At 35.9% G+C, this 14,406-nt stretch overlaps 1 protein-coding gene across 1 annotated transcript in view; it reads left to right on the top strand.

Moving 5' to 3' along the window:
* LOC135220852 (leucine-rich repeat and immunoglobulin-like domain-containing nogo receptor-interacting protein 1) overlaps nucleotides 1-7,281 on the top strand; it is a 474,574-nt gene extending 467,293 nt beyond the window's left edge. The window contains 2 exon segments of the mRNA XM_064258419.1: nucleotides 6,760-6,887; nucleotides 6,889-7,281. Of these exon segments, the coding sequence (XP_064114489.1) occupies nucleotides 6,760-6,887; nucleotides 6,889-7,047 (287 nt within the window). The 3' untranslated portion in view covers nucleotides 7,048-7,281.
* The last annotated feature ends 7,125 nt before the right edge of the window (nucleotides 7,282-14,406 follow it).

The following is a 14,406-nucleotide window of genomic DNA, read 5'->3' as shown; positions in this document are numbered from 1 at the left end:
TCACATTCTAGTAATATTCAATCATTTACCTTCATTTTGTAACAATTGAAGTCTCTAGCACAATATTTTGATTTATGGTGAATTTTTGAAAATAACATTTTCCTTCTGTCTGCGAGGTAACTGCCGAAAAAATCAGAAATTCTTTCATCAGTTTGTCGTAATGTTTGCACCGTTTGTTTTATATTAGCCATTACATAAAGTTTTATATATGAAAATATGCGGAATTTCGTGTAGAATACAACCAAAAACAACACATTGTTGTAGCTTTTATCACTTTTGAAATATTTTCATATAAATCATGATATAATGCCAAAATTTCAACCTTTGTGGTCAACTTTTGGCTCGACTGAAATGGTCGAAAAACGTAATTGTAAGCTAAAACTCTTACATTCTAGTAATATTCAATCATTTACCTTCATTTTGCAACAAATTGGAATTCTCTAGCACAATATTTTGATTTATATTGAATTTTTTAAAAACATTTTTCCTTACGTCCGCGCGGTAACTCTGCCGAAAAAAATCAGAAATTCTTTTGCCAGATTCTCGTAATACTTGCACCGTTTTATATTGCAACAATGAGACGAAATAATTTCGGATTTTTTCGGCGGTGTACTGCCCGGGGACATAGTGAAAAGTTTTTTTTTAAATTCACCATAAATCGAATTATTGTGCTAGATACTTCCGATTTGTTGCAAAATGAAGGTATATGATTGAATATTACTAGAATGCAAGAGTTTTTAAGCTTACAATTGCGATTTTCGGAAAACCATTTCGGTCGAGTCAAAGTTGACCGAAAGTTGAAATTTTGGCACTTATCGTGATTTATATTGAAATTATTTAAAAACTTGATTAAAAAAAAAAGCTAACAACCATGGGTTGTTTTTAGTTGTATTCTACATGAAATTGCTCACATTTTCATATATAAAACTTTATGTAACGGCTAATATAAAAACGTGCAAAAATTACGAAAATCTGACGAAAGAATTTCTGATTTTTTCGGTAGAGTTACGGCGCAGACGTAAGGAAAAAGGAATTTTCAAAAATTCACCATAAATCGAATTATTGTGCTAGAGACTTCCAATTTGTTGCAAAATGAAGGTAAATGATTGAATATACTAGAATGTAAGAATTTTAGCTTACAATTGCACTTTTCGACCCTTTTTGGTCGAGTCAAAGTTGACCGAAAGTTGAAATTTTGGCACTTATCATGATTTATATGAAAAATATTTTCAAAAAACTGATAAAAGCTACAACCCATGGGTTTTTTGCTGTATTCTACATAAATTTCGCATATTTTCATATACAAAACTTTATGTAATGGCTGATATAAAATGGTAGAAACATTACGACGACCTGACGAAAGAATTTCTCATTTTTTTGGCAGAGTTACCACTAGGACGTAAGGAAAAAGTTTTTCAAAAATTCATCATAAATCGAAATATTGTGCTAGAGACTTCCAATTTGTTGCAAAATGAAGGTAACAAATGATTGAGTATTACTAGAATGTAAGATTTTTATCTTACAATTGCGTTCTCGACCATTTCGGTCGAGTCAAATTTGACCAAATGTCGAAATTTTCGCACTTACCGTGATTTATATGAAAATATTTCAAAACTGATAAAAGCTACAAACAATGGGTTATTTTTAGTTTGTATTTTACATGAAATTTCACACATTTTCATATATAAAACTTTATGTAACGGTTAATATAAAATGGTGCAAACATTACGACAATCTGACGAAAGAATTTCTGATTTTTTCAGCAGGGTTTACTAAGCGGACGTAGAAAGTTTTTTTCAAAAATTCACCATAAATCGAAATATTGTGCTAGAGACTTCCAATTCATTGCAAAATGAAGGTAAATGATTGAATATTACTAGAATGTAAGAGGTTCAGCTTAGAATTGCGTTTTTCGACCATTTCGGTCGAGTCAAAGTTAACCGAAGGTTGAAATTTTGGCACTTATCATGATTTATATGAAAATATTTCAAAACTGATAAAAGCTACAACCATGGTTTTTTTGCTGTATTCTACACGAAATTGCGCACATTTTCATATATAAAACTTTATGTAACGGCTAATATAAAACGGTGCAAACATTACACAATCTGACGAAAGAATTTCTGATTTTTTGGCAGAGTTACCGGGCGGAAATAAGGAAAAAGGTTTTTTCAAAAATTCACCATAAATCTAATTATTGTGCTAGATACTTCCAATTTGTTGCAAAATGAAGGTAAATGATTGAATATTACTAGAATGTAAGAGCTTTAACTTACAATTGCGTTTTTTGACCATTCGGTCGAGTCAAATTTGACCGAAGGTTGAAATTTGGCAACTTATTGTGATTTATATGAAAATATTTTCAAAACTGATAAAAGTACAACCATGGGTTGTTTTTAGTTGCATTCTACATGAAATTCCGCCCACATTTTCATACATAAAACTTTATGTAATGGTAATATAAAACGGTGCAAACATTACGACAATCTGACGAAATAATTTCTGATTTTTTGCAGAGTTACGGCGCGGACGTGAGGAAAAAAAGGTTTTTTCAAAATTCACCATAAAATCGAATTATTGTGCTAGAGACTTACAATTTGTTGCAAAATTAAGGTAAATGATTGAATATTACTAGAATGTAAGAGTTTTAGCTTAGAATTGCGGTATTCGACCATTTCGGTCGAGTCAAATATGGACTGAAGGTTGAAATTTTGGCACTTATCGTGGATCTACTATATGAAAATATTTCGAAACTGATAAAGACTACAAGCATGGGTTTGTTTTTTGTTGTAGTCTACATGAAATTGCGCACATTTTCATATATAAAACTTTATGTAATGGCTAATATAAAACGGTGCACACATTACGACAATCTGACGAAAGAATTTCTGATTTTTTCGGCAGAGTTACCGCGCGGACGTAAGGAAAAGGGTTTTTTCAAAATTCACCATAAATCGAATTATTGTGCTGGAGACTTCCAATTTGTTGCATAATGAAGTAAAATGATTAAATATTACTAGAATGTAAGAATTTTAGCTTACAATTGCGTTTTTCGACCATTTTGGTCGAGTCAAATTTGACTGAAGGTTGAAATTTTGGCACTTATTGTGATTTATAGGAAAATATTTCAAAACTGATAAAGGCTACAACCATGGGTTGTTTTTTGTTGTATTCTACATGAAATTGCGCACACTTTTATATATAACACTCCTTTGTAACGGCTAATATAAAACAGTGTAAAAATTACGACAAAGTGACAAAATAATTTCCAAGATGTGGCGCTGATGCCTTTTAGTGCAAGAAGAAAGAAATTCGCGCATGCGCGCCTGGGTAACGCCTGTAAACAAAAACAACAGCTTGATCCGTGAACTCCCAGCATCCCTCAAGGCGCGTGATTTAAAATTTTTCGCCTAGTAGGTCTATAACTATTTTTCCTCGAACATTTAAAAGAACTTTTTTGAGTCTACATATTTTACGTCAATTAAGCACACGACAGACAATTTTCGTCGACGTAAAATATGTCCAATAGGCGTTTAAGGGTTAACTTGGTCTTTTCATTAATTAATCGTTGCACATTTGATTGAGTTTAACACTTGTGATTTAATTTGCATTTACTTAGAATTCTTTTCAAGTTTTATTATTGTTTAGTACTTTTGAATTAATTTTCAAATGTTAATTATACCTAACACTATTGAATTTTGATTGAATTAATTTTATTTAATTTTGTGATAAATTAATTTTGATTTAATTTTATTAATTCAAGAATTAATTAAATTTTGCTTTGTTTTCAAGTAACAGTAATTTTCCCTGATATTGAGAATTTCACTTATAAATTTTGAGTTTGATAATAAATTTTTGTGTTTAAATTTTTTTAAGTGTTTTCTTTTACACTGGTATAAATATGATTATATTTATGTTAGGTAGAAAACAGAGTGGTAATTGAGCTGTTTTCCTTCCAAATTTACTTGAAATGACCTTAGAACCAGGGAAGTACAGTAGTACCTTGAGATACGAAAGGCTCTACTTACGAAAAACTCGAGATACGAAAGTCAATGCGAAAAATTCTTTTACTGCCTCTACATACGAAAAGTTTTCAAAGATACGAAAGGTTGTTGCTGTAAAGTCCCGAGATTCGCCCGGACCACCGAGAACAATTTTAAAACTCCCGCGCCGCCAACTGAGTAAACTCGCCACCATCCTCGCGCTCTCCCATTGGTTCCTGATGCTAGTCACCCCATACGGTCCTGCTCTCCTATTGGTCAGCATCTACCCCTTGTGCTTTAAGTATACTATTGGTAAAGGGATGCTGTAAATTGAAAAACTAAATTATTATGCAATACATTTAATAAAAAAAAAAAAACATTAGATAAAGATAGAATAAAGAATAGAAATGAATGGTTATTATGCTGTGGTAGTTTCATTAGTTGAAGAGATATACTAATGACAATTTATGGCTTACTGTGTGTTAGGAAAAATGATTGCTTGGCGCTCGTTCGATACTCGTAAGACGGGTAGTAGCTGAATGTAAACAATCGATTGGAAGGTTTGTTTTTTGTTTGTTTGTATATTATAGTTAATGATTAATTAATAATTATTTGAAATGAGTACATACTGATTATTTATACATTTTATTGGCATATTCTAAGCTTCTTTTAGCTCTTAGGTTTAGATGTCACAATCATAGACTAGGCTACAGTAGCAACTGCTAACATAGGCTAGGCTTATTGCTAAGGGACATATGCTAAAGTCTAATAATATGCAGTAAAAAATGGGGTTGAACATTACATGCAGTTGAATATTACTATGTACAGTATTTTGCCTTTTTGGAGTCATATTTCTTCCGTCGGATCGGCGTTGTAACCCTAGAACATGTGTTTTAGGCCTGGAAATATAATCTAGTGGGGTGTTTTTGGAGGGCTTGGAACGGATTAGCCATTTTACATGTAAAATGTGGTCCAAGATACGAAAAACTCATGATACGAAGGCCGCCTCGGAACGGATTAATTTCGTATCTCGAGGTACCACTGTACTTAGACTTCTGAAATCAGGGAAATACTTAAAACTTTTAAAGTTGTTGAGGGAGTGATGCCCTTTAATTACTTGTTTATTTACAAGATTACCTCACACCTGTTTCAATGAACTACGTCGACTTTCTGAAATACTGGTAAGTTGTTTAAGGGATCACTGTTCCCTTTAGGAGTATTCAGTCGTTTTAGTACCTGTGATGAAAGGTTCAGGTGTCTGGCTGTTGTGAGGTAACAATTAATGAATGATAAGTGTAGTAACCAGTGTCACAATATATATATATATATATATATATATTATATATATATATATATATGTGAGTGTGTGTGTGTGTGTGTGTGTGTGTGTGTGAGTACAGTATAAAGTCAAACCTTAGTTTTCATACATTTGATTTTTGTACTTTTTTCTACAGAATTGTCTCAAATCATAGTTTCCTCAGTTTTTGTACACTTGGAAATGCTCCATCCAGGGCCCAGCGTGTGACCAGGCCCCGTATCAAGCACCCAAACAGAGCATACCCAGCTTCTTTTGTGAGCCATTCTGGTTTTGTGATTATTGTTTTTGTGCTTTTCGTGCTTTTTTATTCAAGTGCAACTGCTAAATAAGGAATCATAGGGCCAAAGAAAGTTCCAAATGCTAGCCTTAAGTAAAAAAGATGAGAAACACTATACAGGTAGTCCCTGGTTATCGGCGGTCCGGTTTTATGGTGCTCATCTAGCGTCATAAAATGGGCAATTTATGGCACCATAACAGGCCGGGTTCTGGTTATTGGCACCATAGCATACCTAACAGAGGTACCATAATGGTGCTTATGGCGCCAATAACCAGTTAACGGCGCCATAAATCGCTGGGTTTCAGATGATGGCAGTTTTTGCTTATCTGCACCCCCTCGGGAACAGTACCCCTGCCAATAACCAGGGGACTGCCTGTATAGAATTTAAGAAAGAACTCGCAGCAAAGCGTTGGAGGAAGTTGCATGCTGATCTCAGTGAGAAAATGCCTACAACAAGCGCTGCTGTTAGTGAATTTAAGGCCACCAGCAGAGGCTGGTTTTAAAATTTAGAAAAGAAAATGAATGGGCATACATAATGTGCCTACTTCAGAGATTAAGGATATGTTTGCAAAGTGGAATGATGTAAAAAAAAATTTGTGGAGAATTATCATCCCAACATAGAAGTTGTAATTCGTGTCTCCAACATAAACGTTTAGTGATAATGCTGTGTTGAAATTTAGGCAAATTTTAAAGAAACAACAGAAACAAATGTCTCTGGACAGTTTTGTGAGACAGAGGTCCAGCAACTCTGAAGTTGGTCCTAGTGCCAGTAAAAAATGAAGAGGGGAAGTTACCTCAGATAGTGCTAGTAAAAAACAGAGAGAAGTAACCCCAGAATAGGTCTTTGATACCTGAAGTCCTTCTGGAGGAGATTCTTCCCCTTCCCAACAAATCCGAACAAACCTCTCCTCCCTCCCTCTCCCCTCCTCTCCTTATAATGTTTCGGTTTTCGTATGTTTCGGATTTCGTGGAAGGTTCTGGAACAGATTATGTACAAAAACAGAGTACCCACTGTATCTGTCTGGAAAGAATATATCTCATAAATTCTTTGTTTCCTCATTGTACGTATTTTACAGTATTAAGCTTTTTATATTATTGAATAGTGACAGTCATAGTGGTAGGAGGCTTACCAAAATATTTGGTATATGGTTCATACTAATTTATATTTTATTTGTCTACAGGTAATTATGTGCCCTGTTCTTGTCAGTTATGGTGGGTGCTGGAATCTCCACTAGCCAAAAATAATTCTCTTTTTATACGGCATAACTACTGTGTTTCACCTTTTGTTCTTCATGGTAAGGCTATTAACCACAGTGGATCAGGAAAATCTCCCACGATGCCCTGCATCTCAAGAGCTTCAACTCCCTAGTAACCAAGATCCCTCAAAGGCATCATCTGCAACTGCAAGTGCAAGCACCATCTCCATAAATAATGCTATCTTCTTTCTCCTTATCTTCCCATTTTGGTGACCTAACATCCAGCTTGGAGGAACAATGTGTTAAATTTTACAAGTCATACGTTGTACTGTACAGGTTAAGGATGTTGTCATCAATGTTTATGTTGTTCAGTTGACTTCACCTTCCATCTTGTGAAGTACTAGTACACATGCTTCATAAACAAATATTTGAAACTCCACTCTTTAAAACTGTAAATTTTGCTTTGTATAATGCTAACTATGACAGTTAGTATAAGCATATTTCTTTTCAGGGACCACAGATTTTGTTTTCGTTTGGTTATTTAGTCAGAAATTTTAATTTTGAGATGGAGTTTAAAGAAAACCTTAATAAACTGGAAAATATGCTAAGGAAGTAACTCTGCATCTTTATATGATGATAAAGCTGCACGTCTACATTTCTAAAACATTCAGCACCTGTAGGTAAGCAGGAGACTGCAGAAGGAAAAAGGATTACAAGGTGGTAGGTGAGACATGAATTTAGACATGAATTTGGTAGCCTTTTATTATATCTAAAAAGTTCCCTTGGGGTTCAGAATGTATTGCTAGAAAATAACTTAGAGCAGTATTTTATCAGCAAGCCATAATTAATTAGCCTCATGCCATGCCAAATAAAAATCATGCAACTGTACATTGCCTTCTCTATACATTTAAGAGATTTCAAAAACATTGGCATGCTTTAATTGATGAGGTGTAATGGAGATTTTCATAAATAATGTCCCCTCCAAAGGACCAGATCCTTTTTTAATATGTATAACTAAATTGGTAGGTAATAATTCAGTTCACAAACTAGAAACTCAATTGCTTTAATGAAAAACTGTTGATAAGAAGTTTGGCACAAAAAACTTGAAAATTTTATAACTATACAGTCCAGCTGTATTATGTTTTGCCTTCATTGAATTCATCTTTAACACCTAATATAGAAATAAGAATTTCTGAGAGTAGGTATTTTATGGGAATGAAATTAGCAACAAACTTCAAGTCATGATGAGGCCTAAAAATCAAGCAGAACAAGTGAGTGAGTTTATCACTACTCTATTCCTTGTTGGACGGGTGGTTTTCGTGCTCGCCTGCCAATTTGGTGGCCCGAAGTTCGATTCTCCGCTCGGCCAACACGAAATCAGAGGAATTTATTTCTGGTGATAGAAATTAATTTCTCGATATAATGTGGTTCGGATCCCACAATAAGCTGTAGGTCCCGTTGCTACGAAATCATTTGGTTCCTAGCCACGTAAAAAATATCTAATCCTTCAGGCCAGCCCTAGGAGAGCTGTTAATCAGCTCAGTGGTCTGGTTAAACTAAGATATACTTACATTATCACTACTCTTTATTTCTTGCCTATGATTCATAAGATAAAAGAAGAATACCTATGATATGATAAATAAACAAGAAATGCACCTAAATTTCTTCAGCACAATTGAGTTTCCTGTATGGCGTGCTATAATGCTGTATGAAACTCACCCATGGCCCATAAAACTCTCAGCAGTGGCCCATGAAACTTTCAGCTATGGCCCAGTGATTGCCTCTATGGTGCCAGACACACGATCATGACTAATTTTAACCTTAAATAAAATCCCAACTACTAAGGTAAGAGGTCTGCAATTTGTATGTTTGATGATTGGGTGGATGATCAACATACCAATTTACAGCCCTTTAGCAAGCCCAGTAGTTTTTAAGATCTGAGGGCGGACAGAAAAAGTACGGATGGACAGATAAATAGCCATCTCAATAGTTTTCTTTTAAAGAAACCTAAAACTCGTGTATTATAAATAAATACAGAAGCTTAAGTTTTAAAAATCCTTTACACGTATTCAACAAAAAGTGAAGTTTCCATATTTTTTTCTTATCAAAAGACTGTCTTATTCTCCCTGTCATTCACTGTTGCTATAAATTTGTGTGTGTGTGATAAACATTTACTAAACATGAAATCATCTTTAAGGAAGTGTTTTGACATTCTGACACCTGTGCCTCCTTATACTACTGTATACTCAGGATCTCTCGATAATTCAGATTTTGTTTAATATCACTGTTATTACATAATTTTCTGGGTAGAGGATATTTCCAGCAAAGTTCACATACACACTACACTAAATACTGTACTTAACATGTGTACCACTAAATTTATTATAACACAAATACATTGGATAAGCAAGAATGTCCATTTTATAATTTTCATCAGTGCTTATACTCTATTTATTCATCAAGACCTCCTACTTGAATTAGTAACAGAAGATAAAACATGCACATGGCAGTTACCCTAAAGATTGAGCAGTTACCCTAAAATATGATGTCCAAAGAATGAAAAGTGAAGAAACCCTACCTGCCACACCACTCACCATCAACAAGATATTGACACAATCTATTGGATTGATTGTGAAGAATTTTAAGTGCCATATGAGTGGTCATAGAATGTCATTATCAGAGATTTACTGAAGAAGGAATATTTATATGCAATAGACTTCTGCTCTACCGCTGATTAAAACAACAAATTCCATGAAGAATAGTTGAAACACTGGAAGCCATTCATTGCTTTGAAACTTTTTTCTTAAACTGCTAATACTGATATCCCTCATTTGGGAATATCACTAAGATTATTGGATGATAAACCCCCTCAGTACAACCCCAGACTTTGTTACACTGTTGATTGATATGTTTGCATTGGCACAATTACTAGTACTAAAGGTTCCTTGTCGAATTCCTTCAGCTCAAGCCAAACTGTTTTTGGGTAAACTCAAAATCCATTTGCATGATCACAGGGTTGTGTGCTACCTGTAAAATTTACATTGGGTATTAACAAATACATATAGGCTAGTAACAGCAACAAACATAATAAGCAGGTTTTGAGGAACGAAAAGCCTATTTTTGGTAGTCGCTGTCAAGTCCTCAAAGGAGTTACCCTCCATGGTGTGCTAGTGCTCTCCATGGTGACTAGACTAATATCAAAGAAATATCTTTTAGCCTGGTCTTGTAGTCAGGTATTGTGCTGTAATGATAAACACTATGACGTGATAGAGGCCGACCCCAGTTTTCCCCACGTCAAAATCTGGAAGAAGAAGTGACTAATGCGTGTCAGCCATCTTGTTTGTGACCGGGTTGGTTAAAAGACCATGGACCATTACTCTTTTGGTCAATGTAAGATGATCCTTCACCCAAATCCCATGCTTTTTTATCAGAAAAGTGCGGGGTTTTGAGGACTCAACAGTGACTACCAAAAAAAGGTTATTCCTGGTAGCATAGTCGCTTTTTTCGTCCTCAAAGGAGCATTATAAAGAAAATTGACAGGTGACCAAAGGCTTAAGCTAAAAAAGAAAAAAAAATTTTATCTAACAACCCAGAGACAAAAACTAAAACAATTCTGGCCTAAGGTCAAGCCACAAGTTTGGTAACAAAACCAATAAACTAACAAGAAACTTAGTGTTGTAGGGTGAAGCTCTGTAATGACTCTTGTCGCACCTTCCCCAGCAATAGTCAGCATACCCAACCATTAGGCAGACCCCTGGTGTTCCTTTGTAGTGCCTATGGAGTTAGGGCTAACCATACCACCTACTAGTTACTACACAAAGTGGTAGTTGAATTTGTTTGAGCTCATAGCAGTAATGTTTTAAGAATACTACGTCTGTGTGGCACTGTCTGTGCTGGCACTGTCTGTGCTGACCACCCTGTACATTGGAGAACTCTTCGAAAGAGACATTTCTGAAGAAAGCCAACAACGTACTTACCTTCTCCAATGAGGGATACTAACATTATTCTTAGCCCTTGTAGTGGTTTATTCGTGCTAGGGTGCAGGAAAATCAGACCTTCTAGGATGTATGCCATGATACTCTAGGTAAACCTTAACTGTTTGATCTGGGCATAATGTTTTGCCTGCTAAATTGAGTTTTCTTATAAGAATAGATTTCCTTCTTAAAGGATCCTCATTCTTGGCCAGGAATGACGGGTCGGGGGCAATAATAATTGATCATCAGTAGTTGGTGCGATATATCATCTCCATCTAAGAGAACCCAGTTTACAAATGTGGGGCTTCTGATGTTAGTGCAATCAGGAAGATTGTCTTTCGTAGTATGTCAGTTGTGGTTGTATTGGGTCCGTTGAATTGAGGGGTACATAAAAGTCTAAGTACCTTGGTCTAAGTACCTTGTTCAGGGACCAAGTAATTGGAAGTCTTTCTGGAGTGGGTCTTTGTAGGGTAAAAGACCACAGACAGGAAGTGAAAACTAATATACTAGAGTCAATCCCGAATCCATAAAGCAAGTGTTCCATTACTGCTGCCTTGTATGTTGTAACCACAAGACGTTTGTCTTCAAAAAGGTATATACAAAAATTAAAAAGTTCCTATAGAAATCTTGACTGGGCTCTCAGTATAAATATAATCTAACTATATGCTCTCAGTATTGATATAATCTAACTATAGCTTCCATACGGACTGGTATCACCAGATAGGAGATGTCCATAATTTTTGCATTATGTAGGTACTACCTAGGAATGTTGGGTGAGTAATATTCACGGTAGATATTTGAAAAATCCATACGTGAAGGTCTTGGCTCAGAAAGGAGGATGTGTAAACAAACTTTCCCTTCTACTTTCTGAGATAAGACAGCAGATGGTAATTGAATTTATTTTTTGCCTGTTGTTGAAGTACTAATAGGAACCAATGCCTGTCTGGCTAATTTGGGCTATTCAGTAAGCTGTTCCTTTACAAGTTAAAAGTTTGTTCAAAACATTTGAAATCTGGGACAATGAAGGCAAAAGATATATCGTCCTTCACTTGTTCCAGTCTTGTAGGAAGGCATCTCTTGGTGTTGCTTGACTGTCCGTTTGGAGATGCATAGACTGGGAGTTTGTGATTCTCATATGTGGCGAACAGGTCCACTTCTGGTTGTGGAAGCAGGTTGGCTATTGTCTGAAAAGAGTGGTTGTCCAACGCCCATTCTACTGAGGCTGTTGTTTTCCTTGATAGAGTCTGCAAGTCTAAAAAGTCTTAAGAGTGCCTCCCATAGGGTCTCTATAAATAAACTCTTAGCCACAAGAGCAAAAATTGTTTTGGACTCTAATGGAAGCCATTTGGTGGCAATATCTAGCAAGGTGGAAGAGGTTAAGATACTAAGGAGGTGGGTCCTAGCATGGAATTCTGATGAAGCTGTCTCATCTGATAGTCTTCTCACAGGAGTCCAAATTGCTTAGCTACACCTACCTATGTCAACAGTTAGTTTATAAAGGAAATACATAATCTCATTGTACCTCCTTCCCAAGCCTGCATAACCCATCTTGATATTTCTTACATTGCATAATGTTTTTCCTTGAGGAAACATTTATTTATTCTCTAAATAAAACAAAAACAGCCATTTGTAATGAGTGGATGTAAACAAAATCGTATCACCACCCTGGTGGCCTGTTGCTGGTAAACAACACAAAACCACCAAAATATAGTAATTTATTTTTTATTTTTTTTCTTCCTCTTCTACTATGGTTTTTTGCTTTTTTTATTTATTAACAAAGCACTTTTAATTTAGTAAAGTTAGTTTTCTCTTTTGTTTCTCCTTGTTTATGGTTACTTTCGCTAGAGAGATCGCTGAGGCAAAAGGTGTTGCTCCATAAAGGAAGAAGATACCATAAACAAAGCAATACAGCTGACCTGAGAGGAGCTAAGAGTTAGGGTACAGTATCCCATAAAGTAACAATTATTTATGGTAAATTTCATACAGAGTCCAAACCCATGTATGCTGACATACAAGAAAAATTTTTTCTCAAAAATATCCTTGTAAAATAGAGGTACATCTTATGTGAGGGTGAGTCTTATATGCAGGCAAATATGGTAGATACTTACAACAGGGGAGAAAATGCACACTTGACGCATCTCACCAAATATTATCAGTATCATCATAAGGGAGAATGCTGGAGCCTGTTATATTTTGCTCAGGAGTTTTGTTGTCTTAACTAGCCATTTTGTTGGTTCCAGTTGCATTTCTAATCTTAGACCTTGTTTGCGCAGAATTTGTTTCCACTCTCCTTGTTCAGTTGCAAGATACTGTACTTTTACACTTTGAAGTGTACATCACATCACTGACTTATTTCTTTAATTTCCTTTTTGGAATCATGCAATATGTCCATAACATAGTATTGCTGATCACATTTTAGGGGGCTGGCCAGTACCCCTATATATGGGGGTATAGGGCACAAAACACAAAATCATGATAAAATTCAAGGACCATCGTATGGCAATGGAGAATGCATATACAAAATATTTCGTCAAAATTCCTCTTACTTTCATAGTTACAGGGTAATTAAATTAGTAAACGTAACTCAATATGCCAAAAACATTGATCCGTACAAGAAAATGCAATATTTCTTCTATTATTGTAAATTTTTATAATTATTGTCAAACAAATTGTGAGCAATAGTATCTGTAGAGATTCCTTGAGTTGCAGGATGGAAGGTTCTTAGCTTACCACCCTTCAGTGCGAGCAGAAACATGACGGTATGGAGGAGTAATGATAGTTTATATTTGACAACATCTCCAAAGTTGTTGTGAGAGAGAGAGAGAGAGAGAGAGAGAGTGAGAGAGAGAGAGAGAGAGAGGTGGAAGAATGAATGGGAGTGGTTAAATGGCGGTCGGAAACATGTCTGTTGTGGCGCTCTGTAGAAAGTCAGTGGAAGTCTGTTACGAGTCGTAAGCAGTGAGGCGTCTGGTGAAGTTAGTGTCGGTTTTGACAGCAGTTATCCTTTGGTGGTTAGTTGTTTTGGTGTTATTTGTTAGATTTTGGGGTTGTGAAGTTGTTGTGCGTATGTCTGTCTGGTTGTGGTGAGGTTGAGGAGGTTGGTGGTGCATTTTCGTGTCTGTGAGTGGTGGTTGGGGCAGTGTGGTTTTGGCGGGTTGTTGTTCTTTCGGGTGTTGTGTTCTTTCGGCTGTGGTGTTCGCTGCAGTGATTTGTCGGGTTATTGAGTTGTTGTGGGTCTCAGATGGTTGGGTTGTGTTGGCTGTCGGCGGTGGTTGTGTGTCGGCTAGCCTATACCCCCCTATATCCGGCGGACAGCACAGCCTAGCCCTGAGTATTAGAAAGCCAGAGGTGTTTTGTGTGTTTTGGTATTTCATTAAACCAATTGTCCAGCAGGTTAAAGGTAACGTAAAGGGGAAAGTGTGACCATGGGAAATTTTGTTAGCTGGTACGATTAACGTAACTGTGGGGAGTTTAGATTGTTTTCTCTAAGCTTGTGATCCCGCCACAACGGTTACATGTTTGAGTTTCACCTCTGACATTCACTTGCTTTTTACATCTGTTTATCTTTGTTTTGGCAAGAATTTCATCATGCCAAAGGGGAAAAGACAAGCAAAACATCTCGCTAGCATACAGAAGAAGAAAATTTGCTTTAATAAGC

This window comes from Macrobrachium nipponense, chromosome 2 (genome assembly GCF_015104395.2).
Source record: "Macrobrachium nipponense isolate FS-2020 chromosome 2, ASM1510439v2, whole genome shotgun sequence".
NCBI lineage: Eukaryota > Metazoa > Arthropoda > Malacostraca > Decapoda > Palaemonidae > Macrobrachium > Macrobrachium nipponense.
The sequence above is the reverse complement of the archived record's forward strand: the minus strand, read 5'-3'. Positions and strand labels throughout refer to the sequence as shown.